This window comes from Lissotriton helveticus, chromosome 5_1 (genome assembly GCF_964261635.1).
Source record: "Lissotriton helveticus chromosome 5_1, aLisHel1.1, whole genome shotgun sequence".
NCBI lineage: Eukaryota > Metazoa > Chordata > Amphibia > Caudata > Salamandridae > Lissotriton > Lissotriton helveticus.
The window spans coordinates 385,739,491-385,762,206 of NC_136065.1; the positions used below are offsets into that span (position 1 = coordinate 385,739,491).

General features: G+C 50.4%; 1 protein-coding gene across 13 annotated transcripts in view; it reads left to right on the top strand.

Moving 5' to 3' along the window:
* EIF4G3 (eukaryotic translation initiation factor 4 gamma 3) overlaps positions 1-22,716 on the top strand; it is a 1,426,031-nt gene that overhangs the window by 242,754 nt on the left and 1,160,561 nt on the right. For all 13 annotated transcript variants that reach the window (XM_078642564.1, XM_078642569.1, XM_078642559.1 and 10 more), the window contains one exon: positions 4,765-4,896. In XM_078642564.1, the coding sequence (XP_078498690.1) occupies positions 4,765-4,896 (132 nt within the window). The remainder of the gene's footprint in view (positions 1-4,764; positions 4,897-22,716) is intronic.

The following is a 22,716-nucleotide window of genomic DNA, read 5'->3' on the forward strand; positions in this document are numbered from 1 at the left end:
TAAAAAATTCATTTACTGCGCCAATAGCTCCAGCATTCACTAATGCTAGGCCTACTACATTGCAAATGCTTGTTCTCCTGTGGCTTTGGGGTTTCTCTCTGTCACATGGCGTGTATGTTCTCCCCCTGATGCGTTTAATGGCCTTAGGACCAGATGTATCAATGGTTTTTATCCATTCTGTGCCTACGGAAAAATGTGTTCATAAATATGGCCCCAGGTCGTCTTCCTACTTTACTGGACGCTGTGTATTTTTCTGGTAAACTAAGATTTGCCTGTTGATAAGGTCACACTCTTTGACACAAAGAGACTATTTTTAGGGTGGGTGTTCTTATACGGTTGTTGATCATAAGGACTTGAAAGCGCCATACCTTGAGTAGAACTGCATTAGGAGACCGTATTACCTGTTGTTACTTGTAAGTAAATGCTTAACATAAATCCGTACAAACCCACTGTCATAAGAAGCCTGGAGTTCCTTTAGGTGGTGTTTACCCGATGACATGGCTTTGTTCCATGCCTTCACCTGTCGTGCCTGGGTGGTAGCTATAGATAACTTCAACTTTTGAAGATAATACAGCAAAAAAGACACAAGGATACTCAGATTTTTCTGCATGAACTTCTATCACGTCTGCTGTTCAACTTAGGTATTAATTGACCTAAGCCGTTTAAATTTAGCGACTTAAGCCCCATTTCTTATCGATTTGTGTGTGTTAGTCTTTCATGCAAGCTGTTCTTTTCATCACATTTTCTTGTTCTGTTTGTATGCTCTCCTTCACCCAGTAAAGGTTTGTTTTCTGTAGAATGTTCTTGGTATTCAGCTGCTCGAAATCTTTACCAGCCTATGTGCATGTATTGTAATCAGATTTGTTTAGTGTGATCAGCAATTTTTTTTCAGTTTTATTCAGTTGCTCACATTGTTTTAATTAGAATGAAAGGGGGCAGCTTAAGTTTCCCATTTGTATTTCTCATGTGAAATAAATATTTTCCTGCTTTTATGCTGATGCTACATTTCTCTATGAAGTAACATCTGTTTTACATGAATACATTTGCACCTTTCTTTGAGAGGGTTTTAGGAAACTTTTGATCCCTACAAAACCTGAAGTTTGACATTTCGTGTTTGCCAAGCGCCAACAATTTCCCAAAATACGTGCATGCTAACACCCGATTCAGGTGGAGACTTCCAATGTTTTTTTAAGCTTTTCCCAGCTTAGAAAATTTACCAATTCAATTGAGTTGTCAATATTTTCCTCTGAATTGCTCTTGTCTTTTCCAAATGGAATTTGGTGTTTTCAGTATGGTATCCTTAACCCGCACGTTCTGCGGACGTCGCGTGCACTACCTCGGTAGTGCTGCGCACGTCCGCTGAACGTTCCGGCCCCGCCCGCGCAATAGAACGTTCCGCACCAGTGTGGAACGTTCGGCACAGCGGAGGGGTTAAGACTTGTTGGCGGATAGGATTACCAAAGTTGTCTCACTGCTGTTAGAAGAGTGATACGTTTTTCCTTCAAACTTCTAGAATGTTACACTTGTGTGCTTATGAACCAGACCACGGATTACATGGTTTGAGTAGCAGATTAGTTATGGCACTGGATGGGTGTACAGTTCTCATGTTCTCAGCAGTTTGTAGCAGTATATACAGAACGATGTACCAAAAGCAATCTCAATCACAAACAGTAAAACTTTGGCAGTTGGGTTAGCTTATGCGCACAAGAGTATTTGTTTCTGTTGGTCACCAGGTCTTAGGTCTAAATCCTTCATCAAAGCTGAGGCATACTTAAAAATGCTTGCATATATAAACTTTATGGTAAGCTATTTGGTGCCCCCACTGAATAAACTTCCCTTAACACTGCCCCATCTAAGAAAAGTGTAAATTCTGATAAAGACTGCTAGCTGCAGATTCCTCACATGTTGCATGTTCCCTAGGCCATACCACGCCCGACCCCGGAGTGCATATGCTGTGCCACCGACCAAGTCCTTAATTTATGGGCCAAAATAGCAGTTAAAAGGGGGCTGATCACGATTCCATCCCTTTTACATTCCGTTTCCATACCCGGAGTTTCACCCAGGCTTGCAAAAACATGTGCTTCGCGCTTGGAATGAGGGGGAGTGTCGAATGATTGGCGCCTTATCCGCGGGGGGCGTCCTTGAGTCCTTGATTGTCGATCTGACTTTGCGCTACAGCACACGATCAATATAAGCAACTGCGCCACTGGCTCTCCGTCACCCAAGGTGCACGCTGCGGCGACACGCCCCTTCACCCCGTTCGAAAAATTGGTGAGAGCCTTTGAGGGCTCCAAAGGCCTTGTATTCAAGACCTACCGGATGCTACAACACTCGACTCCACAGCGCCCCCATCGATATCAGACCGCGAGGCAGGCCGCAACTCCGGGAGGACTCTCTCCCAAGCAGTGGGATCAACTTTGGCAAGACATACCTAAGACCTACTGTAGCCTTTCTTCGCGTGAAACTGCCTACAAATTGATGCTCCTATGGTACTATACACCCTCCCGGCTGGCCACCATGTTTCGTTCCGCATCCAACCTATGTTGGAGATGTGGGTCGACGGAAGACACTCTCTACCACATCTGGTGGTCCTGCCACATGATAGCTACTTTTTGGAAGGAAGTTCTGGGCCACATTAAAGGGGTGGTGGGATACCCGATCCCGTCATCGCAATACGTGGTGGTCCTGGGCATCCGTCCCTATGATCTTGCAGCAATGACTGGGGCGGACTGGGCCCTCATAAGCCACCTACGTCTAGCAACGCGACATCTCATAGCGTGCGCATGGAAGCAGACCACGGCCCCATCCATAGCTCAGTGGTTCATCCGGGTGTGGCATGCACCGGCCATGGAGAGGCTCTCACACAACATAGCGAACATTGAAAAGAATTTCCAGCACGTCTGGCAGCCCTTGCTATCTTATCTCATGCGTATCGGATTCACTTGCTTTTGCCCCCCGAAGCTCAGGGTCCTGCAACTCTTCCCAAGTGTTTGAAAGATGCTTGCACCCTAGCGTGGTGGTAGATTGGACACATTGGGATTGCTAGTCAGTCCCCTTGTTCTCCCCCGCCCCTCCCCCTATCTGCATAGTACGTGAAGCCCAAATATCGCATGGCATTTCACGACCTGTACGGGTTATTGTTACTTTCCTATTATTGTTCTCTTCCTTCTACTACAACTGCCCTAGCTGTGTTCTTCCCTGCATACATATACATATAGCCTACTGGGCACAGCAGGGATTTGGAGCTTTTATGGGTTGCCCTGCGTTTGCTAGCCCTGAGGGGCAATGTACATACTTCTGATCCCATTCAGTAGTTGTCTTTCTCTGGGGCCTTGGATTCTTGACTTTATTAGCAGGTGTTGATACTAAACGATTTTACATCACATATGGCTTTTGTTTTTTTTCCACAACTTAATCAGTTCTTGTTGCAATTGACGCGGCCACCCTAAGTGGTTGTAGGCGGCTTGCTGTGTACTTTTAAATTGATTATACTGCTATATCTGCTTTTTCACTACGCTGCCAGCACGATTAGGGTTGTAGGCACCATGCCGTGTTCAACAGTATCTGCCTGCAATAAAGGTTTTTGAAAACAAAAACAAAACAAGTCAGGTTACGATAGGCCTAGTTATATTTGGAATTAGATTAGTTTTAAACAAAAAATGTGACATCACAGAAGTGGATATTGTTAGGTGTATGGATTTATTGAAGGTATCCATGAAGGAGAACTAAGAATTCATTCAAGAAATATAACTTTGTGTGTTGTCCAAATCATATTGAAGGAACATTGTGAATGTTAGGAGAGGTGCTTCCTTTTATAAAATAGACGACATGCCGCCTGTGAGGGAGTAATGAGTATTTTTCTCTTGTCCGTTTTGCTGTACTTTGGTACTACATTCAATATGACCTTTTCGCTGTTGTAATAAATGTGGATTTATTAGTATAGTTGCTCTAAATAACTTTCTTGGACCACATTTATTTTCACTGACTTAGTATAGTATAATTTACTATAATACATTATAAATAAAATATGTATCTTGATAAAAGGGTATAAGTTTGCCAGTTCCATTAAGAGTTTTTTTGCGTAGCGATGATTTCATTTTTTGGGACTTGAAAACATTGAGATCCTCTTTAACTTTACGGAAATTAGGCATCACAAAGTTTTATGGATGCCAAATATTTAATCAACGGAATATTTAGAGGGATGAGAGCACTGATACCAATACAGTAAATACCCTACTTGTTAGGCCACAGAAGTAACGTATATTGTGAAATATTATTGTCATCAGATACTTGAGGCAGAACTCCCACTTAGAAATATAGTGGGTTCACAGTAGTGGACTGAACTGAGCGATCAGAGGGATGAATGTCGTTTTGTTCGAGACTCACATGGTTCTCCGTTTATTTTGTTAATAGTCAAAATTGCAATCCAATCAAGAAGCTGTGATAAGGAATGCACTTGAGAAAGGATGGCGGGGAAAGGAATGATGTTTGAGTTGGACAGAGGAGCAACGTGCTGAATGCAGTATAGTGTGTATGAAGATAGTTTAATAATCTGGTAATCTTGAAAGGTAGCAAGGAACTCAGGAAGTGACTGCTGCCGTGGTGTGCAGGCTATTGTAGTAGAACATCTATCATGTCTCCAGGAGGGTAGAATACTTTGGGGCAGCTAGATGTATTTTCCGGTTGTATTGTGAGAAGTGTTTCACTGAGAGTTAAGCTCTACGATCGATGACTGGATACTTAAGTGAGCTGTTCTTCTTGCAGGTTGCAGCACAAGTAACAAGACAACCGGGTCCACCGGCTCCATCACCTTATTCTGCACATGAAATAAGCAAAGGACATCCAGCCCTTTCTGCAACTCCTCCGGGTCATGCCTCGTCCCCTGGACTTTCACAGGTAAACTTGTTTTAAATTGTTTGGCATTTTTCTTCCTTGGGATATAATCCACATTAACATCATTTAATTCTTCAGCATTAGGATCTTGTACGTAATACCTGACTGATGGGTATTTTTATATTGGATAAAACTAAGGAATTGCACAGTACACTTATGTCGCTTGCACACTGTAAATTAACCAGTAACCCCTCCTTATTTCTTTTTGGCAGTGAGTAGTTTTTCTTCTATCCACTTTTGTTTTTGTTTCGTACATAATCCTCATGGCGGATATATCAATAAATGGATAGCCACATAAATTCTACCTGGAGCAGTCCGCATATCCTCAACACCTGTACCACTGTGATTGTTGATTGCTTATGTTGCAGAGATTCTGCTGAGTCGTAGAACTATGCTTGGGACCATAGAACCTTATTAGGCAGGGACTGAGTTATCCTACTACCTTAGTACCCATGAGCCCAGGACCGACTTGCTATAGTGTCTCACTTGCCCTCCTAATCACTTAGAGGAACAAGCGAATAGACACCCCAGAACGCAGCACTCCTGACTCATTCAGGAATAGCTGCGACAGGTCACATCCTTTCGCTCTCACACTCGTACTTGTAAGATCTGACAGACACTAAAAAAATATTTATTTTAACCATTGTGCTCTAATATGCAGTATACATGCTACAACAAGTAAGAAGAAGCCTAACACAAATACGGTCAGCATAGTAAGCAATCCATAAGTCATAAAAGAAGCTGTCATGATATTAGACAGGGTAACCACCCCCTCCCTTCTACAGAGGCAAAGTGATTATATATTAGAAGATTTCTGGGTGTTTGCAGCGGACCATCTCTACTCTGAAAAAGCTATCTCCAATTGTGTTTTTGCATGTCTGTGAATATCTATATGACGGAGTATGTGTTCCCAAACAGCTGCATTTGTGTGTTTTATCTAGGCGCTAGAGCCTGACCAAAACAGAATAACCAGGGGTATTGTTGTTTGACCTTGTCTACTTTGTTCAGACTAAATCCTAGGACAGAACAGAAATCAAAACCGCAGGTTCTGTGCGAAAATATAGCATGGCACGAAGCAAAATACGTTTTTATTGTAACGTGTGCAAAGCAGAGAGCAGCCTGCAACGTGCTCATGCAGAGAAAGAAAAAACAATAATGGGCCTGCACGGGACACATGACACTTCTAACATGCCCATGCATGTTGATATAGTTTAGCATAAGTGGTTATGGGTTAATTTAAGTTCAAGCATAATATGTAGGTCTATGTTTGGGGAAAAAACACAAACCGCTTAGAGAGGGGTCAGAGGCTATATTTAGAGACCACCCTGGATACCTTGCCCCAAATTCACAGTATTCACAAACCTAAAGTGTCCAGGGGTTTAAAATGAAGTTCCCAACCCTCTTTGTTCTGGACAACAAACTCCACAATGTTTTTATTTTTTTTATTTTTATTTTTTAAATGTTATTGCAGATTTACAGGGATCCAGTAACAAACACTCAGGTACTCCAAACAATAGCCACAAGTAGCGCATCTCACTATCAGCAGATGGATACACGGCCATTTAGCCCACACCCCGGAGGTAGGGCGGCGAGTTTCAGTAGAGCGCTAATGGTGTAAACCTATATACATTTCTGAGCATTCAAGGGGCATTCCGAGCATCTGCATTTTTTCCCTTTTGCTGAATCCCCCCTCCCCCCAACCCCCCCAGTGAACAAGAAGACAGTTTATTTACCTCCATCAGATTACATACAAAACTCTGCAGCAGCCACACCTCCCCACCCATTCCCTCCCCGCCAGTGATGCCCTTCACAGTTCTGAATCACAAATCGCAGGTATCGTACGATAGTCTGCAAGTGCAGTAGTGTTTGACACCCTCCCGGTGTCAGTGTCCCATTCGTCCCGGTACCCCGTCCCACACCCATCCAGGGAGGCCCTCCCTCACAACCCCTCATCCAGCCCATGGTAGTGTCTCCACTTAGACCAAACTCTGCGGAATTGTTTGGGGCACCCCCTGGCCTTATAGGTTACCCTTTCGGCTGCCATATAGAGATCTAGCCCTCTTCTCCATTCCTCCATGTCTGGGGGATCCGGCGCTCCCCAGTGCTTTGCGATGTCCCTTTTCGCAACTACCAGTGCTAGGACCAAAAATATAAGGAGTGGACGTGTCAGATCTACCTCGTTGGTCATACCCAACAGTGCTAGCTTGGGATCTTGTGGGATCGAAGCCTCAAGGACCTCCTCTAATTCTTTGAACACCTGGGTCCAGTATGTTTGTATTACAGTGCATGACCATATCGCGTGGTAGAAATCCCCCACTCCTTGATGGCATCTAAGGCAACGTGGGTCCTCTACTTTCCCCATTTTGCATAGCCGCTGTCTGTCATAGTAGGTTCTATGGAGTACCTTCAACTGAATCAGTCGCAGTCGGGACTTGATTGCCACCTCCCGGGTATGCATCAAAACTGTTTCCCAATCCAGGTCCTCCATTTCGCCTACCTCCGCCTCCCAAGTGGCCCTGAGCTTCGCCAAGTCCCCCAGCATATGGTTAGTTAACGTTTTATATGTCAGGGAGACCGCCTTCCCCGATATCTGCTCTTGAAGGAGCCTCCCCTCCAGAGGTGCATACTCCGGAATATCTAAGAGTGCGATATTTTGGGCCTTCCAGGCGTGCCGTAGTTGTATATATTTAAACTGTTGTGTGTCATGGAGCCCAAAATTTGACTGAAGTACTTGGAAAGACTTGAGCTCCCCCTTGGCAATTTTATCCCCTATAGTAGAGATGCCAATGTCGTCCCATCTTTGGTTCTGTAGTAGGGGATCTCTGTGTATAGTCATAATCTAGTGAATAGTCCCGCCCATGTGCGTGGACCCCGGAGCAATCAAAAATAATCTCTTACAGTGTCAAAAAATGCTGCAATGCATAGACACTTTAGAGAGAATTTAAAGACAGATAATGCATCCTAAAAAGGCTACACTGTCCAGTACTTCAACTAGAAATTCCACCATAAAATCCACAAAACAGCAAAAGCCTGTACAGATTTCCCTTGCTTTACCAGCAAAATCCCTCAGGAATGATAGAGAGAAGAACCTGGACAGACAAGCCCCATAGGCTGCCATTATGTGGCTCAAAACAGGATACTGTGCCTTTAAGAGAATCTTCCAGAACCTTCTCCCAGTATCCCAGAATGCATAGCAGGTCCAACTTAGTTTCAGTTCTTTTTTCCGGCTCCTGCAAGCAGGACCCTGGAGCATTGAGCTCTCTCTTTTCAAGGGTTTTGTTGGTGTTTTTTCACTAATTTCGATTTTGTGTACTTTTACAGTACTTTAGTGACTTTCTTCTTGGGTTTCTGCTCTCTTTGGCTGTCCATAATGCCTGCATTATTTGATAAATGCCCAGAGTGCTCCAGGAAGAAGGCCAAGTCAGACCCCCATGAGGTGTGTATCCTCTGCCTTCCCTCTTCCCACATCCCAGAGGAGTGTGTGATCTGTAGAGGCTTCTCTGGCAGGACCCTGAAGGACAGGAGAAAAATCAGACTTCAGGGACTTGAAGAAAGAAGACTGAAGGCTCAAGGTGGGTCTGGAGGGGCTTCTGCTGCCCATGCTGAGGCCTCTGGGGGGCTCCCCAGGGGCAGGAAGTCCAGCAAACGTCCTAGGTCTCCGTCTGGTTCAGTTGCTATGACCACGACGTCGAGAAGAAGGTCCACGGCCAGTTCCCGGTCTCCCCAGGGCTCTGGGTCGAGAAAACGTCGCCCGTCGACGTCGCGGGACGTTTACAGGCCGCCGTCGAACCCGGTGTCGATCTCCTCATCGTCGCCGTCGAGTGGACGGCATCGGAGGGCCCGGCGTCGGCGCGACACCGCCATTCGCCGTCGAAGACAAGGACATCGTCGTCGTCGAGGGGATCCTCGTCGTCTAGGTCGCCGTCGAGACGGAGGAGGTCTCCGGCGCCGAAGAAGTCGACGTCGAGGCGTTCGAAGAGGTCGACGTCGAGACGATCGAAGAGGTCGCCGTCGAGGCGTTCGAAGAGGTCGACGTCGAGGCGGTCGAGGTCGCCGTCGAGGCGTCATCGCCCGTCGTCGAGATTTAGAGGTTCGTCCATCTGGTCGGGGTCGACGTCGAGGCGGAGAAGCCGGTCGACGCCGAGGATTGTGAAACGGTCGACGCCGAAGGGCCGCTCGCCGTCAAAGGACCCACGATCGACGTCTGAGCACCGATCGTCGACGTCAGGAGGTCGTAAGGACAGGCCCAGAACTGTGGGGGGCTCCCCACAGTCGGGACAGGATGGTGGCTCCCCGGGAACGGCATACTCCGAGGTGTATACCCCGAGGAAGCCTACTGCACTGCCTTCGTTGCCTCCTTTGCCTCAGGGCCCGCCTCTGAGGGTTTCACCCCCTCCTCCGCTGCCTCCTTTTCCGGCGCCTCAGGCCCCGGTTCCAACTGTTCCTCCTCCCCCGGTTCCACCGAGATCGGTGTCGATGCCCAACCTCCCGACACCTCCGAAGAAGACTCCTAAGTCGAAGGTTCCTCCTAAACCCAAGACGTCCGACCCGGGGAGGCCGGCGGAGCGTCCCAGACCCAAGAGATCGAGGTCACGCTCAGGTAGAAGGGACAGGTCGAGGAGTAGACGCGGATCCTCCTCGAGATCCAGGCATCGCCATAGGAGGCATAGGTCCCGGTCTCGTTCTGCCTCTGGGACCCGTTCCTACTCGCCTACGTTGTCAGATTCACCGGAGACGAGGGTGTCCCCGATTGATGACATTGGCACGTTCCAGGAGGTTCTCCTGCGCGGGGCGGCGAAGTTGGGGATCGAGGTTACGGCTCCTACGCCCTCAACTTCCGTGATCTTTGAGACATTGCATAAGAAACACCTGTCTCGCCCCCTACTGCCTCTGGTGCCAGGTCTACTTGAGCCGGCGGAACAACTCTTCCTTACGCCGGCGGTGGTGAAAGCGCGCCTTCCAGGCTCTTGAAGAAATACAGGGCTCCTGAGTCGGACCCGGCTTTCTTGAGGAAGGACCCGACACCGGATTCGGTGATTGTGACGGCGGCTCGGAAGCTCCATGCCACCTCTCCTGCCTCCACCGTGCCTCCCGATAAGGAGAGCCGCTGGATTGACTCTGCTGGACGAAAAGCGTGTGGGACGTCCTCTGCAACGATGAAGGCCTCCAGTGACTCGGCATTGTTAGGACGATACGACCGTGCGCTGTGGGACTCCATGGAGCGGTTTGCGGACCTCGTTCCGCGCGACCGGAAAGAGGATTTCATGGAGATCGTCCAGGAAGGGATGCTGGTTTCTAACCAGGCCATTAGCGCCGCGGCGGATTTCTCCCTGCTGTCCGCGCATGGATACTGCCACGGTATCAATCAGAGGCGCCATGCTTGGCTTCGGTTGACGTCGCTTAAACCTGAGGCGCAACAACGTGTGGCAAATCTGCCGTTTTCCGGGGATACCCTTTTCGGGAAACACGCTGATGACGAGATGGCCAGGATGAAGGCCGAGGCGGAAACCCTGACGGCGGTGGGCTTGGAGAAGCCCAAAGATAAGAAACCCTTCCGCCAATTCCAACGGCGTTTTGGGTCGCCGGGTCGAGGAAGGGGACAGTCTTCTGGGCAACATCAGCAGCAGCAACAACAGCAGCAGTACAGAAGACCCTTCCAGAAACGTCAGAGGGGTAGAGGTGGACAGCAGTCCTCTACCGCGACCAAGGGCCCGGCTGGGTCTCGACCCTGAGCAGTTACTTCCCCTTCGTCCGTTACCCGCTCCGGTGGGGGGAAGCATTCAATCTTTTCTGGCAGAGTGGAGAAAAATTACTCAGGACAAGTGGGTGCTGAATATTGTTTGCAATGGATACAGTCTTCGTTTCACCAGCCCTCCTCCATCGATTCCTCCGATCAGCTCGCAGTATCAACTGCGCGAGCTTCAGGCGGAGGCCGACATCCTGTTGAGGAAAAGGGCGATAGAGGATGTACCTCTGTCTCAAAGAGGAAGAGGTCTGTACTCTCGGTTTTTTCTGGTCTGCAAGAAGGACAAGAACGAGTTCAGGCCCATTCTGGACTTGCGACAGGCGAACAAATGGATTCGCAGAGAAAAGTTTTGCATGCTGTCGTTGCATCAGATTTATCCTCAGCTGCAACGGGAAGACTGGCTTTGTGCCATAGACCTACAGGATGCGTACTTCCATGTGCCCATTGCTCACAAACACAGGAAGTTCCTGCGATTTCAAGTCGGCGCCAATCACTATCAGTACACGGTACTTCCGTTCGGGCTGAAGTCTGCGCCCAGGACATTCTCGAAGTGCATGGCAGTGGTAGCGGCACACCTGAGGAGGAACAAGGTGTTTGTCTACCCATACCTGGACGATTGGTTGATCAAGGCCTCCTCCTTCTCGGAAGCTCAAGCACACTTCCAGAAGACGTGCGTTCTCTTGAACAAGCTGGGGTTGCACATCAACATGTCCAAGTCTGTTCCAACTCCGGTCCAGTGTATCCAGTACTTGGGAGCCTCCATCAATACGCTGTCGGCAAGCGTGTCTCCTTCGGAAGAGCGACGTTTATCACTCCTTCGGAAGGCTCAGGCTCTCCTGTCCTCTCCATCCACGACAGTGAGGACGGTGTCTTCTCTGCTGGGATCGATGGCTTCTTGCATCTTCCTGACGCCACATGCGCGGCTGCACATGAGACCGCTGCAGGAGTGCTTGGAAGATCAATGGGACCAGAGGAGAGGATCTTGGGACGACAGGATACGACTGTCTCTACATGCTCTTCAGTCTCTGAAGTGGTGGTGTTCAGCGGAGAATCTCCTCAGAGGGGTTCCCTTCCACAAGGACATTCCCACACAGACGATCGTGACGGATGCTTCTCTCCTGGGATGGGGAGCGCACTCCGGCGACCTGCAGATTCAAGGGACGTGGTCCCCTTCGGAGTCCACGTACCACATCAATTTCCTGGAACTCAGGGCTGTTCACTTGGCGCTGAAGGCGTTTCAACCGTCCTTCCGGACCGACTCTCTGCTTGTGCAAACGGACAATACGACCACGCTGTATTACCTCAACAAGCAGGGGGGCTCGAGATCACGCACTCTGTCTCAGGAGGCGCAGGCGATCTGGCATTGGCTTTTGGCTCGAGGACTGTCGATAACGGCCACTCATCTGCCAGGTGTGCAGAATGTTCAGGCAGACGAGCTGAGCAGACTGATTCAGGAAAACCACGAGTGGGCCCTAAACGACGAAGTGCTAGGAGAAGTCTTCGCAAGGTGGGGCACTCCAGACATCGATCTGTTCGCCACCTCCGAAAACAGCAAATGCCGAGACTTCGCCTCCAGGTACTACCAGCCAGGGACGCTGGGGAACGCGATATGGATCAAGTGGTCGAACAGCTTTCTGTACGCTTTTCCACCCATTCCCCTGATTCCAACGGTTCTCATCAAGCTCTCCCAATCCAGGGCGAAGATGATTCTGATTGCCCCGGAATGGCCCAGACAGTGGTGGTTCACGGACCTGCTTCACCAGTTTCTCCTTCCTCACATGAAGCTGCCGTGCAGGCCGGACCTTCTCACGAAGTTCAGGGGGCGGATGGTGCACCCCAACCTCTCGTCTTTGAGTTTGGCGGCATGGCTCCTGAAATAGTGCAATATGGCCATTTGAATCTCCCAGCGGATTGTATGGACATACTGAAGGAGGCTAAGCGACCTTCCACTCGGACTTCTTATGCTTACAAGTGGAAGAGGTTTTGCATCTGGTGCAAGTCTAAGAACTATGACCCTACGACATGCAAGGAAGATGTCATCCTTCCATATCTGCTACATTTGGCGCAGTCTGGCCTTAATGTCCATTCCATTAAGGTTCATCTGGCTGCTTTGACTGCCTACAGGAAATGCCCTTCACAGACTTCCTTCTTTCAGATCCCTGTGATCAAAGATTTTTTGGAAGGCTTGAAGAAAGTGTTCCCTCCTGTCAGGCTTCCTTCGCCTTCAAGGGACTTGAATGTGGTGCTGTCCAGATTGATGAAGGAGCCTTTTGAACCTATTCATAAGGCTTCGTTGCAGCACCTGTCCTGGAAGGCGGCGTTCCTCGTGGCCATTACATCGGCCCGCAGGGTGAGTGAAATTCAGGCGTTGTGTTGCCAAGAACCTTATACTGTATTTCATGCTGCTAAGGTTGTTATGCGTACTCACCCTAAGTTTCTTCCCAAGGTTGTTTCTGATTTTCATATCAATCAGACTATATCTTTATCTACGTTTTTTCAGAATCCTTCGTCTCCAGCGGAAAGGTCTTTGCATTCCCTGGATGTTAGGAGGGTGCTGAAATTTTATCTGGATAAAACCAGGGATATTCGTAGGTCAGACCAATTGTTCATCAATTATGGATCTGTCAGGTCGGGTCTTGCGACCTCTAAGCAGTCTATCTCTCGGTGGATTGTGTCCTGCATACAGCTGTGTTACCAAAAAGCTAATAAGACCTTAGGAGGTAAGCCTAAGGCTCATTCCACCAGGGGCAAGGCCGCCACGACAGCATTGCTCCGTAATGTTCCGATTGCAGAAATCTGCAAGGCGGCCACTTGGAAGTCGGTTCATACCTTTGCTAAGCATTACTGCCTGGACACTGATGCCAGGGCAGACGCTCAGGTTGGGCAGGCTTCGCTGCGAAATCTGTTCGCACAGTAGTGGCGTTAATTCTCTTTTTCTCCACCGCCGCTTTGGTGTGGGGATGGGCTTGCCATTCTATTCACTAGATTATGACTATACACAGAGATCCCCTACTACAGAAGGAGTAGTTTCTGTCCTGTAACTCCAGTTCTGTAGTAGGGGTATCTCTGTTATAGTCATAAGCGCCCTCCCTCCTCCCCGGTGGAGAGAGACATATTCCTTTAATGGAATGCTACAGGTCTGGCGTGTTACGCCTTCAAAAAGAACTGAAACCAAGTTGGACCTGCTATGCATTCTGGGATACTGGGAGAAGGTTCTGGAAGATTCTCTTAAAGGCACAGTATCCTGTTTTGAGCCACATAATGGCAGCCTATGGGGCTTGTCTGTCCAGGTTCTTCTCTCTATCATTCCTGAGGGATTTTGCTGGTAAAGCAAGGGAAATCTGTACAGGCTTTTGCTGTTTTGTGGATTTTATGGTGGAATTTCTAGTTGAAGTACTGGACAGTGTAGCCTTTTTAGGCTGCATTATCTGTCTTTAAATTCTCTCTTAAGTGGATCACCAATACAGGGGGCGTGGCCAACCAGGCAGCGAAATGGCCGCTCTGTGAGTGAGCTCCTCCGGCTACATAGAGAAATCCTTTCATAATCCTTCTCCTGGACCCAGAAGTGCTTCACCATAGCAGAAAATTGGTAGAGGACGCTTACCTCCGCCTCCGACCCGAGTTTGATGTACGCTGGCTGCCGCCGGACGAGGTTGCAGCCTCTCGTGCCTTGGGCGAACTGCACTACGCGAGAGACCCGCTGCTGTGGAACCGCCGCTGGGCGTCACCTCCTACTGCAGGCCGGTGATTGACGGGCCCTCCGGAGCCCGGGCGAATTCGATGTGCGGACCACGGTGCTTCTGAGCCGACCCAGGAGCAACCTGCCGGTGAGTCGCTGCTGTGCAGCGGCGCGGACGGCCCCTAGGCGTATCCCCATTGCTCTGGGCAGTCTGCCGCTGTGATTCCGGGAGAAGACGGAGGGATCGAACCTGAGGCGAGCCCCCCATTTTGACGGCGGTTTGGTTGTGAGATTTGCGCGGCGGCTGCGGACTGGGCCTGCTCCCGCTGCTGGGCGGCTGTGTGGTAGGGAATCGCCTGGTGGAAGGAGAGGCCCCCCTGGACATAGCCCTCTGAGCCTGCACACTGCACCCCCTGCTGCAGCTTGGCCCGAGCCTACCGCACCAGCTCCTTCTACCTGTGGAAGAGCCCGCCGTCCTGGGACTGCTCGTTGCCTTGTGTAGGGCCCTGCGGGACGATACATTGCTAGAGGCCGTGGGTCTGCTTTTGTGCTGGGCGGCTTTGCTGGAACCGCCCTTTTGGAAGTTTTGAGAACCTGCCTGGGCCCGGGCCGTATCTGTCACCCCCTGCTTGCCCGCGCTGGTCTGCGGACGGAGGTGCATCAGCTGGGCGGCTAGGCGGAGCTGGATGCACTGTGCCCCTGTGAACGCCTGAAGCCTAAAGCTGCTCTGTTTTTCGCTGTGCGTGCCACCAAGAGGCCCTCTCCACTGTGTGACATCTCACGCGCCATTCCCTTCACTGCAAGATGGGGAAAAATTATGCGAGGCAGCCCAAGATCACTTTTGAGCAAAAACGCCCTGACAAACCAAATTCGACGGAACATGATGCGGGCACGTCGGGATCGCAGGGTTCCGGTGCGGACATGGACTTTGGGGCGCTGATGATGGAGGTACGTGCGAGCCTAAAAAGCATTGACACTAAACTAGATGCAATGTCCTCACAACTGGAATCGGTCAAAACCAAAGTGGATGCCCATGAAACGAGGCTGGATTGCTTGGATAACAGGCAAACCGAGTGCTGCGAATTTCAACAACACACTAAACAGCACTTCACTAATATCGAAAAGGAACTGGAGTCCCTGCGAGCCAAGACGGATGATTTGGAGGCGCGCTCCAGGAGGTCGAATGTCCGCATCACGGGAATTCCTGAGACAGACAACACTGGCAAGATGGAGGTGTTTGTGGCGGATCTCCTCCACGAACTCTTCGACCCGCACCTCTCACAGGTATTCACGGTTGAACGAGCGCACAGATCGCTTGGGAAGATACCGGCGCCGGGCACACCGCCCGTCCCATTCTTGCTAAACTGCTTAACTTTCAGGACAGGGACCTCATACTACGCCTCGCTAGGGAGAAGGGTAAGATTACACATAAAGGTAATAACATCTCATTTTACCCTGACTTTACCCCCCTGGTCCAAGCGGCACGAAAGGAGTTCCTGCCAGCTAAGAAAATACTGCTGCAAGCGAACATCAAATACGCACTCTTGTATCCAGCTAAGCTGAGGGTAATTCATGAACACACCTCACACTTTTTTACGGACGCCAAATCAGCACTGAAGTTTGCAAAACACATTAGCGGGCCTGGGGCGAGGCGAAAATCGCCAAGACTGGAAACCGACTCAGACCGCCTGAGTGATAATGACTAATATGCTAGCATTGATACACTGTGGGGCTCTTGATTCCATTTCTAAAGTCATGCTTCGCTGATCTAGTCCCCACCGTTCGATCTACTGCTATGTATGCCTTACCTGGAGGGGAGGGTGGGACCGGAATTGCTACCCTGCTGCATTGATGAGACTGTTGGGGCACGCATTTTTTCTAGTTTTCTGCTGTGCAATCCTGTTGCCGCCCCAGGTAATGATAAAAGTTTGGGTCACGGAGATTCTGACTTGAATGTAGCCACCCTGTGAAAACGGGGGTGTAAGCCTGGAGCACCACGCCTCAAGGGGTGTCTCCCACTGTTCGAGTGTCTAGTTTGTGGACACGATATGGGTTTCAATAGTTGGGCTTCGTCACGACCTGATTGGGGGGTTGGTGAGGGTGGGGGTTGGTGAGGGTGGGGGTGGCAGGGGGGGGTTGAATTGTTTGCTAACTGTTCAAAGTTGGTGCTTTAGAGGGTACGATCAGATTGAGGACTCACATGCAATCTTACTACACTCGTATTGGGCTGGGGCGTTTGGCGGGGCGAGGGCGGATATCGGACCAACAATTGATGTTCTAAATATAAAGAGACATGGGGAGTGTTAAGCTGTGGACTTGGAACATTAGAGGTCTCGGGGATCATAAGAAGGCCAGATTGATGCATGGCATGCTTGCTAGGCATAATGTTGACGTATGTTTTTTGCAGGAGACCCATGTAAATTCCACTCCTTCATCCAGATTGAAGCACTCGAGATGGTCACAGGTATATTCTGCGATTTATTCCAACTATGCTAGAGGGGTGGCGATACTCATTCGCAGAGGCCTAGACTGGCGAGAGCATGACGTTATACTGGATGGGGAGGGCAGATATGTAATTGTGCATGGATCTCTACAAGGCAGACCACTAATACTTGCTGCCATTTATGGCCCAAATGTAGATGACCCAGAGTTTTTTAGAAATGTCTGGGCCCGAATCATGATGTTGGATTGCTCGCAAATTGTCCTAGGGGGTGATTTTAATGTTCCACTTAATAATGCTTTGGACCGAAGAGGTGTGGGCAGACCTACACACACTGGGGCTCGACAGTCAATTCTGGATGTGATGGAGGAGGGGTTGTTATCTGACGTGTGGAGGGCTAGGCATCCAGTTGACGCTGTGGGTACATGCATAACCAGCCATCATGCAGCCTGGTCCCGCCTAGACTATTGGCTGGTATCGCCGGCCGTGGCGTCGTGGACGCTTGACACGTCCATACAAGCTAGATCTCTCTCTGACCATGCCCCCTGCAAGCTGGAATTGAGGATACCCGGGATCCCTAAACGAGCGTTTGCTTGGCGGCTGCCCCCCCATGCCCTCACTGACACTGTTTTCACAGAGGAAATCCGAGCAGATATTGTACACTATTTTGAGGAAAATGAGGGTTCGACGTCCACAGTAGCTACAGTGTGGGACGCTTTTAAGGCGGTGATCCGCGGCCAATGTATTGCTAGGCAAACCGGGGTGCTACGATCTATACGTCTATCTCTGGCTCAACTTGAATCGGAGCTACGTGAGCTGGACCTGACATTCTGCCGGGATCCATCTCCGGAAACGGCAGGCCGAATGAAGGCGAAGCTGCTCGCCTTTAATGAGGAAGCTCAACGGGAGGTCGCCTTCCTGGGGAAGCAAGCTGAGACCCGTAGATACGGTGAAGGGTACAGACCGAGTAGGACTCTGGCACGAATGATAACTCCTCGCACACACTCTCACTACATACACTCCGTAAAAAATGGTGAAGGGAGGATGGTTGTTGGCCAGGAAGGTGTGCTGGAAACATTTGCTGCATTCTACAAGTCCTTATACACCTCCAGGCCACCCATGGTCCCGGAATCACTGGAAGACTTCTTAGACTCCATTGCCATTGTTTGGTTCAATGACTCCCACCGCCAATATATGGATGTCCCCATCACTGTCCAGGATATAGCTCAGGTGATTAAAAGCTTGCCTGCAAGCAAGGCCCCAGGCCCAGACGGCCTGACTACGGCCTTTTATAAGACGTACGCCGAGGAATTGGCCCCCAAACTTCATTCAGTCTTTGTTGAAGCCCTAGAGTTAGGTTCCCTACCCGAGTCAATGCGCGAAGCTTTAATTATAACGCTGCTCAAACCAGATAAAGACAGCCAGGTCCTCGACTCATACCGTCCCCTCTCCTTAATCAATGTCGATGCGAAGATATATGCTAAGATCATTGCGGACAGGCTGCAGCCTTTGCTGCCGATGGTAGCACTCCCAGATCAATCTGGCTTTATACCTGGCAGAGCGACGTCCCATAACCTCAGGACGATTTTTTCCGTTCTTCACTACTTGCATCCTTCTACACAGGCTGCGGTTGTGTTTTTGGATGCTACCAAAGCATTTGATTCACTAGAATTGCCCTTCCTCTTTAGGATTTTGGGCAGGATGGGATTCAGTCCCCTCTTCATAAACTTGATCAAGTTGCTGTACGTCGCACCTAGAGCTAGAGTGAGCGTAAATAGGCTTATCTCGGAGTCATTTGCCATATCCCGCGGGACCAGGCAGGGCTGTCCTTAACCCCGCTGTCATTTGCGATAGCGATGGAGCCCCTAGCCGCTCGAATCCGACAGCACCACACAGCAAGGGGGATAGGATTCAGTTCACGGAGCCTGCTTATATCCTTGTATGCTGATGATGTCACGCTGTATGTTCTCAATCCCTCGGTAAATCTCAACCCCCTATTGCGAGAATTTGTTCGTTTTGAAGGCTTGGCTGGGATATCCATTAACTGGTCGAAGTCTGTAGTCTTTCCTCTCACTGGTGCCACGCGAGAGACGCCATCTGATTACCCACTGCGCTGGGAAGTTGATGCTGTAAAATACCTGGGGGTTTGGATAAGCCGTGATTTGCAGGAGTTGTGGTCTCTCAACTTTGGAAGAGCAGTGGACTGGCTGGAGGGTAAGGTGGAAATATGGAACAAACTACCCTTGTCGCTGGTCGCGAGGATAGCTCTGGCAAAGATGGTTGTCCTCCCCAAATTTCTCTACTTGTTTGTCAATCTTCCCATACCACTAACGGCACATTTTCATGCAAGAGTGCGATCACTACTACTGACACTTGTGTGGGCTGGTGGCCAGGCGAGAACGTCTTGGGCACTGCTCACGCTCCCACTGCGGCAGGGCGGTCTGGGGGCTCCTGACATGAAGCTTTACTCATTGTGTGCGCAAGCGCAGTTCTTGCACTTCTGGGCTTTTCCCACCCCCTACCAGCCGCATGTTGCGGTGGAGATGGCTGCTGCGGCCCCATCCCCTCTGAACGTAACGATATATGGCAAGGTGTCTCGCCCTTCAAAAGACGTAGACACGGTGGAAATGCTTCGCTGGACGAAGGAGAGGGTCTCACTCACGGTGATATAGATCCCGAGGTATTGGAAGCCCTCGGTGGTTGTCAGTAGGTCTTCCGGTAGGTTCCCCCATCGGTTGCGGCACCCAGGGTCATAAAGTACTGATTTGTGCCAGTTTATTTTGTGTCCGGCCATCCTGCCGTAACGTTCTATTTCTCGGAAGAGCTCTGGGATCGAGGTTTCTGGTTCGGTTACGTAGAGCAGGACATCGTCTGCGTATAACGAGATTTTTTCTGGGATCGCGGCAGCACCGCTACTCGTAAAGCCGCGAATGCCATTGTTTTGCTGGATCCTGGCGGCAAGCACTTCTATTGTGAGCATGAACAGGAGGGGGGACAGGAGGCACCCCTGCCGCGTGCCTCTCTGAATCTGAAACTCGCGCGATAGGGTCCCGTTCACCCGTACCCTGGCTCTCGGGGCAGTGTAGAGGAGCTGGACCCATTGAATGAAATTCGGCCCGAAACCGAACTTACATAGAACTGCAAAGAGGAAGGGCCAGTGCACCGCATCGAACGCCTTTTCGGCATCCAGGGAGAGGAACCAATGGGGGTCACTGCGGTCCCGTACTTCTTGTAGCCAGTTATGGGTTCTCCTAAGGTTTAATTTAGTGGCTCTATCTGGTAAGAAGTCTGATTGGTCTAGATGAACCAGACCTGTAATAACTGCTCTCAAGCGGGCTGCCAAGATGGTTGCTAACAGTTTCACTTCCGTATTCAGTAAGGAGATGGGTCGGTATGAGGAGCAACTCTCTCGTGGTTTGCCCTCTTTATAGATTGGGACAATCGTAGCCCTAGCTAGGTCGGGAGGTAGCTCTTTCTCCTCAAAGGCACCATTAAAGAGGCCTCTAAGGTGGCGTGACAGAAGGTCCGCCGCTCGCTTAAAGAGTTCTGCCGGGAAGCCATTGGGGCCCGGGGTTTTGCCCGGTCTCAATCTGGCAATGGCCTCGGTGATGTCATCTACCGTTATGTTCGCCTCTAGGGCTGCCATGGACTCGGGGGGCAGGGCCGGTAGGACTGTAGCCTCCAGATACCGTAGCGCCTCCTCTTGAGTAGCAAGTTCACGGGCTGCATAGAACATTTCAAAATGCGTGGCAAAAGTTTCGGCTATCTCCACATCTGTGTTGACAGTAGCGCCATCTATGGCTTTGACACTGTCAATCCACCTCGCCGCCCGCTCTTTCCTGCTGAGCCACGCCAGGAGCTTCCCCGACTTGTCCCCTACGTTGTATAACCTGTGAAGGGTGGCAAGGGACTGGGTCTTTGCTTCGTTGGTTACCAGTTCCCTGTATTGTTTCTGAGCTTCTAGAAGCCTTCTAAGGGTCTCGGCGTTTTTATGGGCCAGATATTCCCTTTCTAGGATAGCCTGTTCTAGGGCGGCCACCTCTGCCTGGAGTCTCCGTCGTTCTGCACCCAGCCTAGAATTCATCCTGTCCCTAAGTACCGGCTTCAGGGCTTCCCACAGAGTAACACTTGAGTCTACCGTACCCTCATTTTCTGCCAGATATACTTTAATGTCAGCCCGGATGCCTCCAAGTATGGTCGCGTTTTGCAGATCCCAGGTCGCCAGACGCCAAGAGTCCGCGTTTCTACCCTGGTCCCGTCCTACTCTCACATACAATTGCGAGTGATCCGATATGCCCCTGGCCCTATATTCTGCAATATCGTCTGCCCTCAGGTATTGGCGGGACATAAAAATGTAGTCGAGACGCGAGAACACCTTGTGTGCCCCCGAGTAGTATGAGTATGCCTGCTGTGTCGGGTGAAGCCACCTCCAGATGTCTGTTAGTCCTATGGCAGACATCTGACTGTAGAGTGTGGTCTGGTGCCCGCCTCTAGTCATGTCTCCAGATCTGTCGCGTCCAGAGTTCATGACATCGTTAAAGTCTCCTCCCGCTACTTGTATCGTGTCAGAGGTATCTAGGAGTATCTGGGTAAGCGCTGCGAGTGTACGCGGCTGCAGTTTAGGTGGTGCATAGATCGAGACTAACGTGTAGGTGCGTCTAATCCAGGTGCCCTGCACTCCGGCGTAGGTTCCTTGTGGATCAAGCCAGGTGCGGGTAATGCAGAATGGGGAGGCTTTTTTAACGACGAATGCCACCCCTCTAGAGTCAGAGGTATATCCCGCATGCGCTAAAACCCTGTGTCTCCCCCTAGCTATAAAGGCGCACTGAGTACCCTTGAGGTGTGTTTCTTGCAGAAAGGTAATGTCTGGGTCTACCCTCTTAATGTAAGCGTTCACCAGGCCTCTTTTGATTTTGGAACCCAGACCATTGACATTCCATGTCAGGATGCTCAATCTCCTATCTCCCTCTCGTGGAGTGACTTCGGTACTTGCCATTGGATTACGTGGTAACTGCGTGTGGCCTGACACTGGCATGTGCAGGTGATGCGTGGACTCAGTGCGTGTCGCTGCATGTCTTCAGTGAAATTGTACCCCCCCCAACTGTCCCCCCCGGTCCCCTTTCAGAACAAACTCGAAAACCCCCTCTCCCACCCCACTTCCCACCTCCCTCCCCCTCCAGTCGTATCCTTGAACAGGAACCCCAACCTGAGTCAACTTGAGAGCCCCCCTCGCCCCCCACACCCCGCCTCCCTCCCCGTCCAGTCGCACCCTTACACAGGACAAGACTATCCGCAGGAGTAGGCCTTTCGCCCACCCACACATCCCACCCTTCAGAAAATCCAACAACAGTAAAAAATGAAAAGAACAGAAAGGGGGGGTGCCAACCTGCGTGCTTCCCTAAGATGTGCTGCCATGACCGCTGTCCAGGTGCACCATTCAAGAACGGGAGTCTTGCGTCTCCATTACTGAGGCACTGATCTGCCCCGAAGAATCATGTTCCAGATGATGGATCGCCTCCACCAGCGGGTGTACCGAGTCCGGCCCCCCTCCCTCATCCTCTCCTCCAGATGTATGGTTCCCCAAGGCTTCCTCCTCGTCCCCTTCTGAACGGACGTCATTCCGGAGACAACTGAACCTGGAGCCCGGCACGGGATTGTCACCTGCCGACGACGCCTTCCCGCGCCGCGTGTCTCCCGATCCCCGGTCCCGGTATGGAGTGGCCGGGGTCTGTTTCTTCACCCTCCGTGACTGATGCCTCTGAGGCTTTGGCTGTTCCCATTGAGATCTTTGCCTCACTGATCTTTCCAGCTCTTCTCTTCCGGCGGTCTCCCAAACTGTTGAGGATGGGACGCTCTTCAAGCCACTGCCACGCATCCTCCGGGTGTGTGAAGAATATCGACTTGTCCTTGTAGAGTACCTTAAGTTTAGCGGGGAAGAGGAGCATGTATGAGATATTC